This window comes from Phascolarctos cinereus, unplaced genomic scaffold, assembly GCF_003287225.1.
Source record: "Phascolarctos cinereus isolate Bilbo 61053 unplaced genomic scaffold, phaCin_HiC Scaffold_5;HRSCAF=322, whole genome shotgun sequence".
Taxonomy (NCBI): domain Eukaryota; kingdom Metazoa; phylum Chordata; class Mammalia; order Diprotodontia; family Phascolarctidae; genus Phascolarctos; species Phascolarctos cinereus.
The window spans coordinates 313,786,138-313,804,759 of NW_027555958.1; the positions used below are offsets into that span (position 1 = coordinate 313,786,138).

The 18,622-nt window shown below is 42.2% G+C and overlaps 1 protein-coding gene across 9 annotated transcripts in view; it reads left to right on the forward strand.

Moving 5' to 3' along the window:
- Nucleotides 1–7,325: 7,325 nt before the first annotated feature.
- Nucleotides 7,326–18,622, forward strand: part of MSI2 (musashi RNA binding protein 2) — a 539,650-nt gene continuing 528,353 nt past the window's right edge. For 8 of the 9 annotated variants that reach the window (XM_020991907.2, XM_020991911.2, XM_020991912.2 and 5 more), the window contains exons 1-5: nucleotides 7,327–7,422; nucleotides 7,710–7,750; nucleotides 8,082–8,163; nucleotides 8,933–9,017; nucleotides 13,036–13,077. In XM_020991907.2, coding sequence (XP_020847566.1) covers nucleotides 7,361–7,422; nucleotides 7,710–7,750; nucleotides 8,082–8,163; nucleotides 8,933–9,017; nucleotides 13,036–13,077 — 312 coding nt within the window. In that variant the 5' untranslated portion in view covers nucleotides 7,327–7,360. Of the gene's footprint in view, nucleotides 7,423–7,709; nucleotides 7,751–8,081; nucleotides 8,164–8,932; nucleotides 9,018–13,035; nucleotides 13,078–18,622 lie in introns of all 9 variants that reach the window. The other variant, XM_020991908.2, reaches the window with a different exon arrangement.

Below are 18,622 nucleotides of genomic sequence, written 5' to 3' on the forward strand. Positions count from 1 at the left end.
TACCAAGAGCCTCTTGTTCCTCCCACCCATGGTCACATCCGCACTTTTATTTATGATGTTCTTTCCAAGTATTAGTATTTTTAGTATGAATGTCTTGCTTGGCAAATTGCTTTAGAGTCTATTCCCAATTGTTCTCATATCTACTTTTCCCTTTCTCTGCCTTTTCTTTCCTTTTTTCCCTTCTTTTCTTTCTTACATCTTTTCCTTCCTTTCTTTTCCTTACTTCCTTCTTTTCTTTCTTTCTATCTTTCCTTCTGTCTCTCTTCCTCTCCCCTCTTTCTGTCCTTTTCTTCCTTTTTTCTCATTCTTTTCCCTTTCCATATTTTTCTCAGTCCTCTTTATTTTCTCTCTCATTTATTTTTTCCTTCATTTTCTCTTCTTCCTTCCTTCTTTCCTTTTTTCTTCCTTCTAGTCCTCTTTCCACTCTGTTTTCTTTCTTTCTTCCTTTCCCCTTCTTCCTTTTTTTCTCATTCTTTTCCTTTATTTTCTCTATTCTCTTTCATTTTTTTCTTTTCTTCATTTCTTTTTTCCTTCTTCCCTTCCTCTCTCCCTACTTCCTGTCTTTCTTTTTTTCCCCCTTTCTTCCATGTTCAATTTAGGCCTCAGTTCGTCCCATTCTCAGGGCAGATTACAATGTTGTTTCTCCCTTTTTATATTTTTTAATTAGTTTTTTTTTCAGTCTTTTAAAAGTCATTGCTTAGGAATTGTGGAAATGGCATTTAGGACTGTTGTAAGGGTCCTTGACTTCAGATAAATGAGACATGAGAACCTGTCACAACATTGACTAGAGACTTCCAGGCCTTGAACTTAGAATTCTGAGTTTCTGCTGGGGAGACATCAGCTTCCCTTACTCGGCCAGTGGAGGGAGCCAACATGCATGGGAGCAGGTAACTCCCAGAATTGTCCAGAAGAGGGCGGTGATTCCCATTGTCAAACAATCAAAAAATCCCTTGTAAAAGGGGCCAATTCTCCATTCCTCTAACTCCCTTAAATTTAATTTCCTGAATTCACTAATATTTTCCTAGGAATTTCACAATTTACATTTATGGTGTCTCTGCTTACTACTTTCCTGAGCTACAGGTGGTATTGTTTAAGAAGACAAAGGGAAAAACACTAACTAGATGTTGCCAAACCCAATGGGCGCTCTTTTTTGTTTTGGTATAAACTACATATTAGGTATGTTGCCGGCAGGTTAGGTTGGTTAAGGGTCTGTCACAGGGATAAATTTGGAAAGGTTCGGATGCCCCAGATGTAGCATTGACTGCACGTGAGAACGAGAACCCTGCCTGCGTTTCAGCTGTAACATTTCCAGAAAAGCTTGTGACCAGGTCATAGCGGGGTGAGCTCCCAGAGCACATGTGGAAAGTACAAAGAAAGAAGTTCTCTGGCACCATGTCAACAATTTCCAGGTGGATTTGAAAGTACTCCCCATTCTCTGCCGGGGCCTAGGAATCTTTCATCAACATGAAACTGGTAACTGATTAGGAAGGAGAAAATGGAAGATAACGCCTAGGGGACAAGAAGGACAAATGGATTCCAGGTGGAAAGAAACAACATGGGAAGAATATTATTGTTACCTTGGTTGCATTAACTCCAGTTTGGTCTTTAAAGCAGCCTACTGTTCTCCCACCCAGACCACTCTGGTGAAAGTATGGATAATACTCCCTAATCAACAAGCCAGCGTACTCCCTGTTACTATTATTTACAAGCATATTAAGAAATAATTAAGTAACGAGTAGGTAGGGACTTGGAGTTAGGAAAACCTGGATTCAAATCCTGTGTCAAACATGTATGAGCTGTGTGACCCTGGATAAGTCTATTTTCTCATCACTAAAAGGAGAAGTTCAGGGCAGCTAGGTGGCGTAGTGGATAGAGTACCGGCCCTGAAGTCAAGAGGACCTGAGTTCAAATCCAGCCTGAGACACATAACACTTACTAGCTGTGTGACCCTGGGCAAGTCACTTAACCCCAAATGCCTCACCCCCAAAAAAAATAAATAAATAAAAGGAGAAGTTTGTACTTGATGGTTTCTAAGGTCCTTTCTAGCTGTGTCTATAATACTCTGAAGGATAGTGACAGAAGGTGAGTTAAGATAGAGGTATCATGATGTAGTGGAGAGATTTCTCAACCCCCTTTTAGGGGGTTCACAAGAAAAAAATTATTTTGTAATAATAGGAAGATGCTTTAATCATAATCCTTGCTGAGTTGCTGATAGGGCTCATTCCCCTCTCTAACATCCAATTAATTATTACCTACTAATATAGTAAATATCAATAGATATAACCCACATAAACTAAAGCTTTTGGAGGTAGGAGGTCCTCAATATTTTTTAAGAGTACAAAGGGATTCTGTGGCTAAAAAGTGTGAGAACTGCTAGTTTAGTAGAAAGAGCAATGGAATCAGAGTATCAAGCCCTACCTCTGCCACTTATTACCTGTGTGACCCTAGGAAAAATCACTTAACCTCTCTGGGCTTCAGTTTCCTCATTTCTAATATGATACCATAATAGCAGTTGGACTAGATGGCTTCTAAGATCACTTCTAGCTCTATGACCCTATGACTCTATCTTGGCAAGAAGTGGGGGGGGGGTGGATTGAAGAGCAAGGAGGGGTGCTCCATAGGTATAAGAGGAATAAAGGAATAACACAGAATTTCAAAAAATCAATCTCCCTGAATCCATCCATTGCTTTTAATTTTGCCCCTTGCCACAGAATGGAACAAGTGTAATTCTTTTTTCCAAGGGACAGCCCTTCAAATACAGGCCACTAGGTGGTGTGGTTGATATAGTGCTGGGGTCAGGAAGACCTGAGTTTGAATTCTGCCTCATATACAGCCTAAGTGTGACCCTGAGGAAGTCACTTAACATCTTGAAGCCTCAGTTTCCTCATTTGTAAAATTATAATAACAACAGCATTTCCCTCATGGGGTTGTTGAGGAACAAATAAGCTAATGTATGTAAAACAATTGTAGTTATTTTTATTCAGTACTTGCAATCAGTTATCACATTTGGCCTAGGTCTATTATCTAGACTACATAAATATCCCCAGTTCCTTCAACCCACTGTTATGAGTAGTCTCAAAGTCCTCCACTCTCCTAGTTGTGCTCCTGTGGGAATTCTTTGGTTTATGAATGTCTTCCCTAAAATGTGGGGGGCCCCAGTGCTCACCTCTACACCCCATAAACACATTCAGACACTGTCGAGAGACTGGAAAGCAGTTGCATCGTAACTGTAAAATGAGTGCACGTGATGCAAAAGCAACCAGGGCAGTAATAGAATGAGCACAAAGGTTTCCTTGGCTTTGCTGCAATTTCACCTCGGTCCCTCCAAGCCACTCTGGCTACAACCCTCCTGCTCCTGGAGAAGAAAGATTTCTTTTGTGTCTTCTCACAGAACCTAGCACAGTGCTCTGTACTCAATTAAAGGCTGTGTACTGACTGAGGGTTTGGTCTCTTTAATTTATTTGATCTTGGGGCATTTCCCATAATGGTGTTCTATAACCTTGGGTAGGGAGACGAGGTGGCCAAGAGGCTCCATATAGCTCATGAAGAAACATAGGGAGTAAACACTCCAGTTATACATCTTTAGTTATGTTTCTGGGGGAAAAAACCTAGAAGACTATTTTTTTTTGGAGTTGGAATTCTATTTTGGAGGACTTGTTATATTTTCCTCCCAAATCAGAAAAAAAAATCACTCCAATTTTTCTATTCCCCTAGCCTCCTGACTTTGGAGGACTCCACATTTCAAAATATTCTAAATATGATCATTTAGGTTTTTAGGAGTTAACCAACTTATATATAGTATGGTTTTATAAACCCAAGCCAGCAGAGTGACTTTAAGTAAGTACAGAATTGAAAAAAAAACTTGTTGCATATAATTCAATCAGAACCAATAAGCATTTATCAAGTGCTTACTTTATGCTGAGCCCGAGAGATACAAAGAAAAAGTGAGAAACAATACTAAATATGTAATATACCATGCCATCTAACATATTATTTAATCCTTTCCCCACATTTCCATTTTTCTCTCTAAAAAGTCCTTTGAAACTTTTCTCCCCAGTTTCAAAAGTTTTAACAACATTACATCTTCAGTTATGGCTCTGCTGGGAAGATACCATTCTGGGTTTCATGGGCTACGACATCATATGTACAGTTGGAAGTCTTGAACCCAGGGGTTTGTTCACTACTTCTGTGAAAAGCCCCAAATTTGTAAATATGTTCAGAAACCTCTCTCGTGTAAAAAGCAACTAAAGTTTGCTTAAGGAGACATAGCCAGCCACAGAAACTCAGAACCGGAATTTAGGTTTGCTGAAACTTTTCATGAATAAAAATGGCTTGATTAATTCTACCCTTCCTCCTCCTCCTTCCCCCCCCCCGGAAAAACATTTTTTTTCTTTTTGAAGACTGAAGGGAAAATTCTTGGGTAGAGTCAGTAACCTAAATGCAAGTCTTGTGTTACTACCCATAGGACATGGCTGCGTGAAACACTCTTAGAGTAGCTTGGAGGTGAAACGGGATACCAGACTGCATAAAGCATGTTAAGTGGCAAAGAAGTTGAAATGAATCTTTCTTTTCCAATTTAAACCACGAACATGACTGTTAGTAACTGAATGAAGGCATTTAAGTCCTATATATATTTTTATTTTGACAGTGACCTTTTATAAGTGTACAATAGGGACAAGCCCAGGGATATTCCAAAGGAGCATTTCAGGTAATTGTATATGAAATGTGATGCAGTGTGATGATATTAATAATACATGAATCCCATGTTATAGCTAATATATAGCTCATTTGGAGGGAGCACTTTGAAAATACTTTTTGAAAGATCTCATTTGAATCATAACTCCATGCAGCTCTTTTTCTTTCTTTTTTTTTAAAACCTGTTTGCAGATAGGGAGACTGAGGTTTTCACGTGGCTAATTCCCATAAGGTCAAGCCTTATTGGCAAGGCCTGGAATAGAAGGCAGGGCTACTTCCTCCCATTCTGCTGTTTGGTCCACATTTCTTTTCATTAAATCTCCCCACAAAGAAAACAAAACAAAATTACCCAAGAGCCTGAAAGCACTATACACAAATCACCCAAAATTTGCTTCCTTAGGTTTTCTGAGATATTCTAAAAGTAGAAGGTTTTGCATGTGGGGAAACATACCAGCTCAGAAGGCAGGAGATTCATGTTCTAGTCTTTGGGTGAACTCTGACTTTTGATGACACTTCACTTCTTGGCTTGCTCTTTTTCTGTACAACTGGATAATCAGGCAATAATAGATTACCCCTTTGAAATGGAAGCACCTTGAGGGCAGGGACTGTTTTTTATTTGTCTGGCACTGATCAGCTACTTAATTAATGGTATTGGATTTATTTCAGTTGCACTGGACTTACAGAATGGAACAGAATTGGGTAAGGTTTATATAGGAACTATTATTTAGTTAACCAGAACAATGAGTGCTAAATCACTGAGAATTTACCAGAATGATGACTAAAGTTACTACTATTACTACTACTGCTACTACTACTACCACCACTACTACTACTACCACTACTAGCAATAATAAATACAATATGTGTAAAGGTCTATCAGCTCCTCGGATAGTAGGTGCTATCTAACTGAAAAACTAACTGAAGCTTTTGTTGAGTTGGGCAGCACAGTAAGCAGAGAATGCTGTAGCACGTTTGGAACTACACAGTCTTTTTTTTTTCTCGGAGTCCACTTTTTGGAGCGGCTAGCCCTCAAAATCTTTGAGGTCTTATGATATTTTAATACCTAATAGGTTTTAGTGCCTTGGCTGAAGGGTCGTTAGCATGGGTAACTTGGGAAATAATAAAATATTTAATATACCAATTAAATGAGCTCAGGAGAGTCCTTTGGAATGACCCCTCCCCCATTTCTTCCAATTTACATGAACTATTTCTCCCGTAGTACGTTTACTTAGTACCGACTTCACTTGGCCTTGACCTCCACAGACAGACATATGTATATATGCATATGCATTTATATTAAAAGCTGCATTACTAACTTAAAAGCCTTCCCCCAGGCACCTGGTCCTGGATACTGAACCCGCCTATCTTTCTGAAAGTTCCAAGAAGACCTTTCCCAGGGCAATGTTTTTCAGGAAAAGCCGGGGAACAGCGTGGCACGTCCCAGAATGTAGGGGCAAGGGACGACTTCCAAGGGGAAAGAGATAATTAAAGTTGTAGAGGGTAGTGGTTTCTTTTTTGGGGGGTGGGAGGGTAGAAGATCGAAGGGACCCCAGAAAAATAAAACCCCACCCTGCCTGTTCTCCGTGGCCAGCCTAAGTTCTCTCCTGATGTCCTTGACCTAAATTTTCTTCGATCGGACTGGAAAGCGAGGAGAAGCCCGGAGGCGGGTGACAGCTCCAGGTTAAGGGCTGGCTGGCAGGGATGAGCTAGCAAACTTGAATGGAGTGGACCGAACTGGAGGAGGGATGGAAGGGCGGTGGTGCCCTGAACACCTCCCCAGGAGGGAGGGAGAAGCCAGCTAGCTCTCCCGGTCTGCCCTCGCCCCTTCGCTATTAAGGTTAGGTCTGGATCATTTTTCTAATTCTCACCCACACCCCACCCCACACACACCTTCGGGCGCCCACCCCCCTTCCGCTCCTCCGCAGCTATCCCTGTCCTTGAGATCCTGAGAACTCGGGGAGCTTTTCTCCGGCTCCACTCGCCAACGCTCCAGTCCGCAGGATCCGGGGCAGGATGGGTCGTTAGGTGTGTTAGTGCGATCCGCGCGCGCGCGTGTGTCTCTGTGCGTGCATATGTATGTGTGTGTGTGTGTGTGTGTGTGTCTGTATTTATGTCTGCGTGTGCACATCTGTCCCGCCTGTCGGTGTATGTGTATATGTGTGCGCGCGCGCGAGTGTGTGTGTGTGTGTGTGTGTGTGTGTGTGTGTGTGTGTGTGTGTGTGTGCGCGTGTGTATGTGCGCGCGCGCTGGGATTGTTGGGGGTGGTGGGAGGAGGGCGGGAAGGGGGCCGCACCAGGCTGCGTGACGTCACCGGGATTGGTTACACGACGTTCTAGAACTCCGCCCCACGTGCGCCGGGGGAGGAGGAGGAGGAGGAGATGGGGGTGGGGAGAGGGAGGGGGTGAGGTGGGGATGGGGGGGGAGGCAGGAGAGGAGTGGGGGGGTGAGAAGGAGCTGAGCTGAGCTAAGCTGATCCCACGTGTGACGGATCTCGCTGCTTCCCCGGCTCTGTCTCTCTGTGAGATTCGGTGTAGCTCGGGAGGGGGGGGAGGAGGAAAAGGAGGAGGAGGAGGAGGGAGATCTTTGGGCTTGTAGCTGGCCGCTGCTCTGCTCAGATCACTGTGGGGCTTAATTTTTTGGGGTGGGGGGCGGGGGGGCCTCAGATATGGAGGCAGATGGGAGCCAAGCCACCTCTGGAAGCCCTAACGACTCACAACACGACCCTGGGTAAGTTTCCCACCCCCTTCCCACCACCACCTCTCGGATTGTTCCCCTTGCAACAGGGACGACCATGCATTTTGTAGGACGTCTTCTCCCCCCTCCCCTCCTTCTCCTCCACCTCCACCCCCGTGGAAGTTCCACACCTTTGTTTGATTGCATTTCGCTGTAACCTTCCCCCCCACCCCACCTCCCAGTTCTCTCCTCCCCCCTCTTCCTTTTAGCTTTTGTAAGTTACACGTCAAAATGGCCGATCTGACATCTGTGCTCACTTCTGTTATGTTTTCTTCCTCTAGTAAAATGTTTATCGGTGGCCTGAGCTGGCAAACCTCACCAGGTAAGGGAGGAGGGGAGGGGGGAGACTAGGACCCCTCCCGTCTTGGCTTCTTTATTGCTCTTTGTTATCCCAGTGCAGACCCCCCCTACCCCCCGCCATTGGCTCCCCACTTCTCCTGTGCAAGGTTATTTTTTTAAATAGCAAATCCTTTCCGAGCCCTCTATTCGACCTCTATTGCTGTATTTTTCCCTGTGTGTGCAAGAAATGCAAAGAAAGAAAGAAAGAAAACACTACTTTTGGTTTTTGTCAGTGATCAAAATTTGCATTGCTTTTTCTTTCTTTTTCCACACCTTCCCTACCCTCCCCCCCCCCCCCGTCTCTCTCTCCACAGATAGCCTTAGAGACTATTTTAGCAAATTTGGAGAAATTAGAGAATGTATGGTCATGAGAGATCCCACCACCAAACGCTCCAGGTAAAATCATCCCCTTTGAATTTGTTTTTATTTAGAACAAAGTTAAAGTTTTATTTTGGGGGTGGTTGTGGAAGTATCAATGGGATAGAATGGGTGGTGGTGTTTTGTTTTGTTTTGCTTTTCGATGAATGCCCCTACATTCCCTCTCCGGCCTCCCCCCACCCCCTCCCAAATTATTGGTGTTCGATCATATGGACTTAACTCCGGGAGATATATTTGCTTAATGTTATATTTTCCTCACCCCCCTTTTCGCCTCTAGAATGACGTTTTGCAGCATCCACTTTGCAAATAGTTTAAACGTCTACACACGCACATATATATACACACACATACACACACACACATTTCTACTTCTCCCGTGCTCCCTGTTCCCCAAGTCTTAAGCTTCTTCCTAGGAAGGTGAATCTCAATTGCCGTGCATGCTTTGGTATAAAACAAAGCATTAAGGGGAGGAGGAGGAGGAGAGGAAACGAAGGTGGCAAATGATTGGAGAGCCAGAGCAATTTCTAAGTTACCTCTGCGCTCCCCCCCCCTGCTCCCGCCCCGTTCCTCCTTTGACCCTCATCCCTCTCCCCCCCCCCCCTTTCTGGATGGCTGGGGAGAGTAAGCGAATGGGCTGGGGGAGGGGAACAAACGGGGCGGGGTGGGAGGGAGGGAGACTTTTGCGCCCATTTCCAGGCTGGGGTTCATTCATTCTTGTCTTTTTCTTTAAAATAGCCTTTTCTTTTTCTCCCCCACCCCCCACCCCTTCCTCTTTGTTTTATTGCAGAGGCTTCGGTTTCGTCACGTTTGCCGACCCAGCAAGTGTAGATAAAGTATTAGCTCAGCCCCATCATGAGTTAGATTCGAAGACGGTATGTTTTTGTTGCTGTTCGCTCTCTTTCTGCTACGTTTCCGACTATGACAGGCTCATTTAAAGAGACAGCGTCCTTTTGCAGGATGTGCTTGGAGTTCTGTGTAGGTTGCAGGGAGAGCTGGCAAACTGGGCACAGAAGTTCACTTTGGGGAGGGACCAACTTTTAGGCTGTGGTTTCTAAGTTTCTCAGGTGCAGTCCTGGGGGCTTGGGGGCAGCATGGGGGGGTCCTTATCGGGGAGCTTATCTATACCGAGGAGTTGCTAAAAAAAAAAAAAAAGACCTATTGAAACTTCAAGCTGGAGCAAGCAACTTTTCTTTGTCAACTAGCAAGGCACATGGTGCCACCGGCTGAAGGGAGAGATTCTTTTTGGGGCGGATTTCTGGAAGGCAGAGCCCACTTCTCCATTCAGTGGTCACTCCATGGGGATGAGAGGAAATCTTATTTCCTGGGGATTCTTCTTTTCCTCCATGCTAACATTTCCCCTTGAAGGGTCCAGGCCCAAGAGTGAGTTGACTCTGTGCTTGAATTCAGTTTTGGAGGGGGAAGAGAATGCAGAAACTAGAATAGTCCTTTAAAGCTTCACCTCCAGATGGTGTGATAAAGCCTTGGATTTTGAATGGATTTTTTTTTCTTGTCACATCAAAGCCTTTCAGTGTGGGTCTGGATACTTATGTATGAATTTAAAGCCTTCTAAACCCGGAGTGGGTAAAACAAGACAAGTAGAGGTCAGGCATGAAATTGGCCCGTTGTCTGAAGGGAGAAGGAAAAAGATGGTTAGGTTATAATTCCTTGGTGGAAAATAAGTTACTTTCGGTGGTTTGTTCATTTGTTTTTTAGTACGAAAATGGGGGGAGGTGGAAAGGAAAGAGAAGTGCCTTTTAAACTGTTTTATGTATAGCAAATGATGCAGGTTACTTCACTGCCCACCAACCAGGAAAGCTTCTGATAATTTTAATATTGATGCATCAACCAGGAGCATGAAGGTGACATTGAGATTTGATATTGGGGCGTGGATGTGAGAGATTTTATTTATCTAGGGTGATGGAAAGAGCATTCAGTCTGGGGTTAGGGGCCCTGGCACAGCCACTAACTGGTTCTGTGACCTTCTGTAAGTCCCTTAACCTCATCTGTAAAAAGAGAGGTTGGGGTAAGATCATTTCTCCCCGGTGTAAATAGTCCTAAGGCAAAATCAAACCTGGGAAAAATTTCTGGGATCCTCAACTTCACTGTCCAGTTTTGACCCTTAATCCAGATTACAGAGAAATCACTGTAGTGTGTGCCTCATCTTCCCCCTTTTAATTTCTCTACTAATTTTGCTGAACATACATGCAGTCCATCCATTCTAGGGATAATTATTGGTGGTATGATCATGGGTTTATATGTCCAAAGAATATCGTTCTTTGCCCCAATCCCCCACGCCATTTCTTCCATTCCCCTAATAATATTTGGGCTGCCTATTTTAAAAACTGTAAAAAAAAGAAGAAAAATGTTTTGAAACAGATTTCAGGAATTTATTTTAGCCCTTTCCCCTTCCTCTCTTCTCATCAATACCCCCCTTCCCAAAACAAAAATCCTATTTATTTTGGGAATATGCTCTGGCATAGCGTAGGTTAGAGCTACTGTGGGTGAGAGTCAAACCTATCTGGAGTAAGATACAAATCAATTACTTTTTCCACTCATTCAGTTATTTGTAGCCGTGTTTCAGTCACTGTTATTTAGTATAACATAGCATTTGACTTTGTTTCAACTCAGCGCAGGAGGCGGTTGGTTTATTGACATGGAAAGGAGGATCTTGTTTACAGTTACGTTTAAAGTTTTATTTAGGTAATGGCTATTCGTTTCAAAAATAGTATCCTAGTCATTTCCTAGAGGACTTGTAGATACAGTAAGTAGAACTGTACCTAACTAACTCACGTTTTTAATTTTTTGGTAGTTTAAAAAATAGTTGACGGGGATGTGCAAAAGGTACGGATTTGCCATGTTCACCTCAGATAGCCGTCAGAAATGCCTGCGGCCTGTGTAAAGTTTCCCCAGTGAAGGGGGGGAAATTGTGTTAAACCAAACTGATCTTATTATGGCCTACAGTCCCTTTGGCTTGAATTCTGAGAATTGACTTTTTGGAAATTAATGTTGCCATATAATTTTTTTTGGTGGGGGGGGATGGTCTTTCCCCCTTTTCTGCTCACGTAATCACCCCCCCATCCCTACCCCCCCCAACTCCATGCCTTTCATTGTCTCTTCATTTTAGTTGGGTTTTTTTGAGAGTATAACTTTAATTTTTACATTTTGATGTGACATTCTGAAACCAGTTTTTTTTTAACTGGTTCTTTCTTTTGAATAAGTACGTATGTGTCTTACATTTTGTTCAGCAGAATGGAAAATCCACACCTGTTGTATTTCTCTTGTAGACAAATATCTAGTCATTATGGATCTGTTGGTAGATAGATTTGTCATTTAATCTTTATGAAAGGATAGTTTTTTAGAAAAATATTTTTTTTTGCTTAAAAAAAAACCCACCCATAATCTCTCATTTCTCAGGTATATGCTGTGTAGGAAATATAAACTAGAGCCTGGCTTACTTTTAGTAGAGTTTTTAAAACATTTTAATAGAGTAGTTTAGGTAAGTAGGGTTTTGTGACATGTAAACTAGTACTAGGTGAGCATCATGTTATATCACTACCAAGGTGAGGTGAGTCAGTGAAAAAAGAAACTGAATTGCTTTTTCTTTGGGGGCAGGGCAAAAATTCCTTGCTAAAGTTTTGCCTTTTTTTTTCTTTTTTGGCAGAACTGAATCAGATTCAGACTTAGATTTTAAAAAGGCAACAGTTTTCATAAGAGAGCCAAAGCTTCAGAATAAGTAACTTGTAGCAGTATTCATTGTACCCTCTTATGAGAAGTATACCTAGAGATTTATGATATTTAAAAGCAGAAGGAAAACTAACAGTGGAAATACTTTTTCCCCCTTTCCTTCTTCCCTCATCTTTAGTCTATCAGTTCAAAATCCATCCGTCAAAAAAAAATGACCCAAATGGTTTCGTGGGAACTTTCTATAATTGAAAAAAACATCCCTATTGCGTTAGATTCCATTATTCTGTAAGTGTCTGGTCTGCAAAATTTGGATAATTTTTCCTTAACTGAGTAGAAAAAAACTTTTGAATTTGATACCTCCTTTCCCCCCCCCACCCAAGTTCAGTTTCAGGTAACAGAATGAGGCCTAGTTTTTGCTATCCCTATTACTGGCTTTCTTCCTGAATTTACCTTCCTGATTAAAGAAAGGTAACTTCTTTCCACCCCACCCTCATGAAAGGATCCCTGGTTTTTAAATGCCAGGTGTGTTTACCTGGTGTGCTGTTTTAAATGTTTGTTTTGTTTTCCCACGTCAGGCTTTGAAGTTGTTTTTGGACAGCTTCATCAACAGACAAGACTCATTTTTTAAAAATGCAGTTCTCCAATTTAAAAAAATGAATTATTTTATTCACATTTCCTTGTGGATTGGCTCTTTCTTTTAGGAACCCCTTCCTTCCCTTCCTGTTTTATTTATTTAGGTGGAGGAGGGGCAGGGTATGAGAAAGCACCCAAAGCTGGAAGAAGCTTTAAATTTAATTTGCAGGTTATAATTTTTTTTTAAACCCCAGATAACATTCACATCTTTTCTCCCAGCAGTGTGCCACAGATGAGAAAGCAAGACAGCATTTAGTAGTCAGTGTTGACTTGGGGAAAAGCCTTTGCCTAAATAATTAATAGTAAATAGTATCTTGTTTATTAAGAGAATTACAGTTTGGAATACCTGCTTGATTTATGGAAAAGATCAATGTGTTTCTTACTTTTCTCCATAGTTAAGGTGGGTCAAAGTTCAGGGTACTTGTGAGTTGCCTAGGAAGATTCTAAAATGCTGATTTGGAAGCCTGAGAAATGAGTGATTCATAATTAGGTGCTTTCTTGGTATTTTTCTTTTCTGTTCTTTCTTTTAAAGTGCAACATTAACTTCTTTCCCCCCTACTTTTTCCCCCTCAGATCGACCCCAAAGTTGCATTTCCTCGTCGAGCGCAGCCCAAGGTAAGTCAGGAGGGTCAACAGTAGGATTTTTGGCAGATAGAGGGTTGGTGCTAGGCAGTTCAAGTTTCAAATGGGGAATTATTGGTAATGAAAGCTTTTCAAAGTCCAAGCCTATGGCGTCTTAAAGGATATCAGCATATGACTGTGGAAGTACAGGAGAGCAGCATTGTGTGGCTGATTTAACCAGCATGAAGTAGACTCCCCAGTGCTGGACTCTCGGAGAGAGACAGGAGGTAGGGGAGAGTGAGTGTCTTCGTCTGGGGCGTATGGCTTGATCCAGCGTAGTAGTTATTCTGGCATCATGTTCAAGTGTAGTTCAGATGGTGTTGCGAACTGACTAGTGGTACCTTTTTAGATGGGGAGTGTTTTCTTTTGGAGCACTCCTTGGAGAGTTCCTGGGCTACTCCTGGTTTATCATGAAGACCTTTAGTTAGTCACCTGTGTCTTCCTCAAAAAGTAAATGTTAAGAGCTTCATGGGCCTCTCTGGACCTTAGAAAAGTGATGATGAATGTATTAGTTTCAATCTGATTGGATAACGTTACACCCTGCTTATAGGCCATCCTTGGAAACTAACAGAGTGTGTGTGTGAATGTGTGTGTGTGTGTGTGTGTGTGTGTGTGTGTGTGTGTGTGTACACGTACACAAGTGTGCTCATGCTCTTGAGTGCATGCCAGTCCCTGGGCAGAGAACTTTTGAAATGTAACCTTGTACAAGTAGTGCTAGAGTAGCTGCTTGAAGGACTGAGACAAGGCTTGACTTTTCCATGAGTATGTAGGGCGCTTTTTCCCCCTTCTGTTTAAAAGGAGCTTTTAGATTGCCAAGTTAGAAGGAGAAAGCAGCTATGTCTCATGTGATCAGGAATTCAAGAGTTACGTGTTGAACTGAAAAGTTTCTAGTAACTTTTTCTCTCTATGTGATTCAAAAGGTGTGTGTGTGTGTGTATGTGTGTGTGTGTGTGTGTGTGTGTGTACACATGCATTGTGTTCCTGGGGCTCCATTGGTGGAAAGAGAAAAGCTGAGACTTCTGATTGTGAGCCAGAAGGGAAGGGACAGAGGAGCAGCAGGCAGACAAACTCAATTTGTTTCCTTAGGCACAGTCTCTCTGGAGCTGGGGAACATTTTACTAGTGTGTGGAGAGGCATGGTTTTGCACATTTAAAAACCCACCCAGGAAAAATAGTTGGTTGGACTGTGGTATGATGGCTTAAGGACTGCACATATGAAGTAAGAAAGATGCTGGGACTTTTTTTTTAAATGTTATTTGTATCACAAAGGAATTAAACCTAAGCAAAAGTAGTGAAATATTTTTCTCCCTGCCTCAGGGCAGTCTTTTCAGTTTGAGTGAATACTAATTAGTGAACCAAAGGGGCAAGGTTATTTCTGTCCTCATCAAAAGGTTTGTACTCTAAGGTTTTATGGTTTGGGGATTAGGCCGTTGGATTAGAGTTGCACTCTAGACTGTGTGGCCCAGAATTTCAGGAGTCCGAATAGAATTAGCAGTATTTCCTGCCTTTAGTTGAATTGCTTTTCCTCCATAAATGTGGATCTTCAAATTTCCAGGTTACCCATTTGATTGCCGAGAGCCAGGGTCAGATTACTCCAGAAGGAAGCTGGGGGGAAAAAAAATCTCTGACTAACCCTGGGTGGCCTCTGCACTCCCCTCCCCCTACGCTCTCTATTCTTTTGTGTATGTGTATGTGTGTGTGTGTTTGTGTGTGTGTGTGTGTGTGTGTGTGTGTGTGTGTGTGTGAGAGAGAGAGAGAGAGAGAGAGAAAAAGAGAGAAAGAGAGAGAGAAATGGGATATAGTCATTTACTTTTATAAAAATACGATAGGTTGCTTGGTTTTTCAATGACCCACTTCTGAACCTAGATGAGAGATAGTGTTTTTTCAGGCTTCTGAAATATCTGTACAAATGTTCTCCATGTATGTAGTATGTTTATAATTGAATCTTTGGACCCTAAAAGCCTCTATCTGAAATTGACAGTTCTTCTTGGGATGCCATTCATTTAAAGGGAAACTTCACAAATCCCCTCATCATGTGATGTTATCTCACTGTGTCTTACTTTGCCAGTTTCTTTCTGCTAGACCTCCTCAAAATACTTTGTACAAATGTGTCCATCTTTACAAAACCCCAGTGAGATGAGTGAACAAGTGACAGGGATCTGCGAGCATCCTTTTTCTCTAGAGTGAGAGTGTAAAAGGTAAAGCAGAAAGGATTTGACTTATATTGTGGTGCACTCAATTCCCACAATTCCCTTTGTTTCCTCAGTTATTTCTTCTTTCACCTAACACAGCATTGAGGTCATTCGTTCAGTTCAAGAAATATTTATTAAACACATACTGCACTTAAGGTTCTGTGCTACCCTCTGCGTACACAAATATAACATGAAAAACATTCCTTGCCTGTGCTTGCATCCCACTGGGGGCGGGGGGGGTGAGTGGGAGGGATGGATGGTGAGGACACAGAACATGTACAGCTAAGTAAATACAAAGAATGTACAAGAGTATACACAACAATTTCAAGGAGAGAGAGTTTACAACCGGAGGGAATGAGAAGGGCCTCATGTATTATCTGATCTGTGCCTTGAAGGAAGCTAGCATTGCAGGAGGTGGAGGAAAGGAGGGGAGTACATTCCTGATATATGGGGGGAGAATGGGATACCTGTACAAAGATACCAAGGCCAAAGATAGAATGTCATATAGTGGGCCAACTGATTGAAACAGAGTGTGTAATGGGAAGTAGTATGTAGGAAGACTAGGAACATTGTTGGGAGACAGATTATGAAGGGCTTGAAATACCAGGCTGAAAATCTGGGGCCCTGGTCACTAAGATGTTGTACCAGAATCCCAGCTGGAAAGAACTTCAGAGAACATCTAGTTCAATCCATATTTGACCAAGAATTCCTTCTCTGCAACATAAGTTAATAATATTCCATTGACAGAGTGATTTTTAGTGGGAATATAGAATTTCAAACATACTCTTTTGTTTATCTTAATAAGGCCTTTGCTGATTTGAGAATTATAGAGTTAGAGAGATAGTCTCTGCTCACTGGTCTTCATGGGATGGAATGGCTGTCAGTGACATGCCAATGTATTTCAGTTCGCTGTGACAGAGGGGCCTGTATTTAGAGCCAAAAGACTTGTGTTCCAGGCCCTGGAAGTTCCAGTCTGGAATTTCCTTGGTCTATACTTCTGAATGGGTCAAGTCACTTTTCCAGACCTTGATTTCCTCATTTGTGAAATGGGGAAAATTATACTTTCATGGCCTCCTCCCTGGTAGTTATGAGGAAAATGCTGTTGAAATATGAGCCATCAATTCCAGGACTCTCTGGGTGATTTGCCCAACCGATACTGGGCAGCGGATTGCTCTGTAGAGGGGTTCAGGCAAGATGGCAGAGAGAAAGTGTAACTTAATGCTGAAGAGAATTAGTGGCAGCCAAGAACAGATTTAATATTCGTCCTGTCATAATATTCTTTAATGCATTTTATAAATAAAAATCTGTTTTGATCTGCTTTTTAATGAGTTGCTGAATTAAGGATTTTGAATTCAACTGTTCATTTATCCCTGCAGTGTAGGAAATGATCAGTGTCTACAGCGGAAAAGTACAGTTGGATTTTATTAACTAATTATGAGGGTCGAGTCTTCAGAGGCTGCTGGACACTAATTACCTCAGTCCATTTTGATGAGGATGTATGTCTGCTCCACAGCCTCATCTATCTCTTGAGGATGCTTTCATTCTTGTTTGGAAGTATTCTCTCTTTCTCTGTCTCTGTCTCTCTCTCTCCTTCTGAATTGAAGCTCTCTTGTGAAACTGGGTTTGAGGGGTACAATTGCTTCCTTTTCCTCCTTTTTGATTGTAAATAGTAGTTATGTGGCCTTCTCTTCAGCTTGCACATGTGGCCTCTAGACCTGAGAACTTGAGAGGGGTCTCTGGATTTGAGTAATGTGAGCTCTGAGTGCTGCAGTCTGTATTTCTCCAGCCTCTCATTGAATCTTCACATACGTCTCCCTTATTTCTCTGTGTGCCAGAGCCCTGGGTCGTAGAAGATTCTTTACCTTTTCCTTATTTTGGAAGGAAGGAACCTCAGTGTTGGAACTGGTTATGCTTCAAGATGGAATGTAAACTTTTTGAAGGCAAAGATAGGATTTTTGCTAGCTTTTCCTGGCTGAGTTCTGGCTGTACAAAGTGTAAAAGGAGATAGGGCTTGTTTAATTGTGTCTTTTTAAAATTTATGTATGCACGCATGTATGTATGGCTCTCAGAAATGTAAGGTGCTTGAGGACAGGGAATGTTTCATTTTTGTCTTGGTCACCCAGTGCATAGTATGGTGCTCAGCAGTTTAGGTGCTTGTTTTAAATTGAATTCTCTCTCTTCTCTGTAACTCATCAATCTTAGAGCCAGGTTATTCGTCAGAGAAGGGAGCTTGGGTCATCCTCTTCATTTTTCAAGTGGAGAGACTTGCTACTCTGAGAGATCATTCAGGGAGTTAGTGAAAGAACTGAGACCAGAACTCAGGTTTTCAAGCAAGTGTTCTTATGGGATACTGGATCAGAAAACTCAGGTGGTTCTGAGATCTCTCTGTTGGACCTATGCTCTCTCCCTGCTGTCATTGTTCCCTCCAGTGATGCAGAATGCGACTCATTCATGCCTCTTCCCCACCATGGGCCTCTTGTCTGGGTCCTCTTATAAGTTCACTACAGGAGGTTCATCCAATGTGGACAGTGAGGCCTTCTTCATTATCAGGGGCACATTTGGGCTGCCGAAGCAGTCATCTCCTGCTCGCCGTCCAGTGTGGTACAGTGGGACAAATGTTACATTTGGAGTTGGAGGACCCACATTTGAATCCAACTCTGCCATTCACTACATGGATGACTTTGGGCAAGTCACTTTACTTCCCTAGGCCTCAGTTTTCTCTTCTGTAAAATGACCTCTGAGAGTTCTTCCAGCTCCAAATTTATGATCCTATGATGCTTTAACTTCAGGTTTTTTTTAGGTTCCTTATTTTGTTAAATGTCATAGCCTGCTGTCTTGTTTCTTCTTGCGTTCTATGTGAAAATCATTTTTAATTTTTCAGAGACAGGTGTTCTGTGACTCACAGTGGTATACTGCATAAAGTAGTGGACCCAAAGTCAGGAAGGACTGAGTTCAAATTTGACTTCAAATACCTATTAGCTGTGTGACCCTAGGCTAGTCACTTAACCTCTGTCTTGGTTTCTTCATCTGTAAAAATGGGGATAATATAATAGCATTCACCTCCCAGGATTGTTGTAAGGATCAAATGAGATAGTACTGTTAAAGCATTTTGCAAACCTTTATGTGCTATTCAAATGTTAGCTGTAATTATTATTATAATTATCCCCATCATCATTATTATCATTATTACTACACAGTGATCTTTATTGAATGGTCTACTATAAACGACTCCTTTTGATTGGCTTCTACCCTTGGTCCTCCTACTCCCTCCCTTGGGTTCACTCTGTTTTTAGTATATTCTATGTGACTTAAAGCATCATAGAGTTTGGGACTGGAAAGGAACCTTAG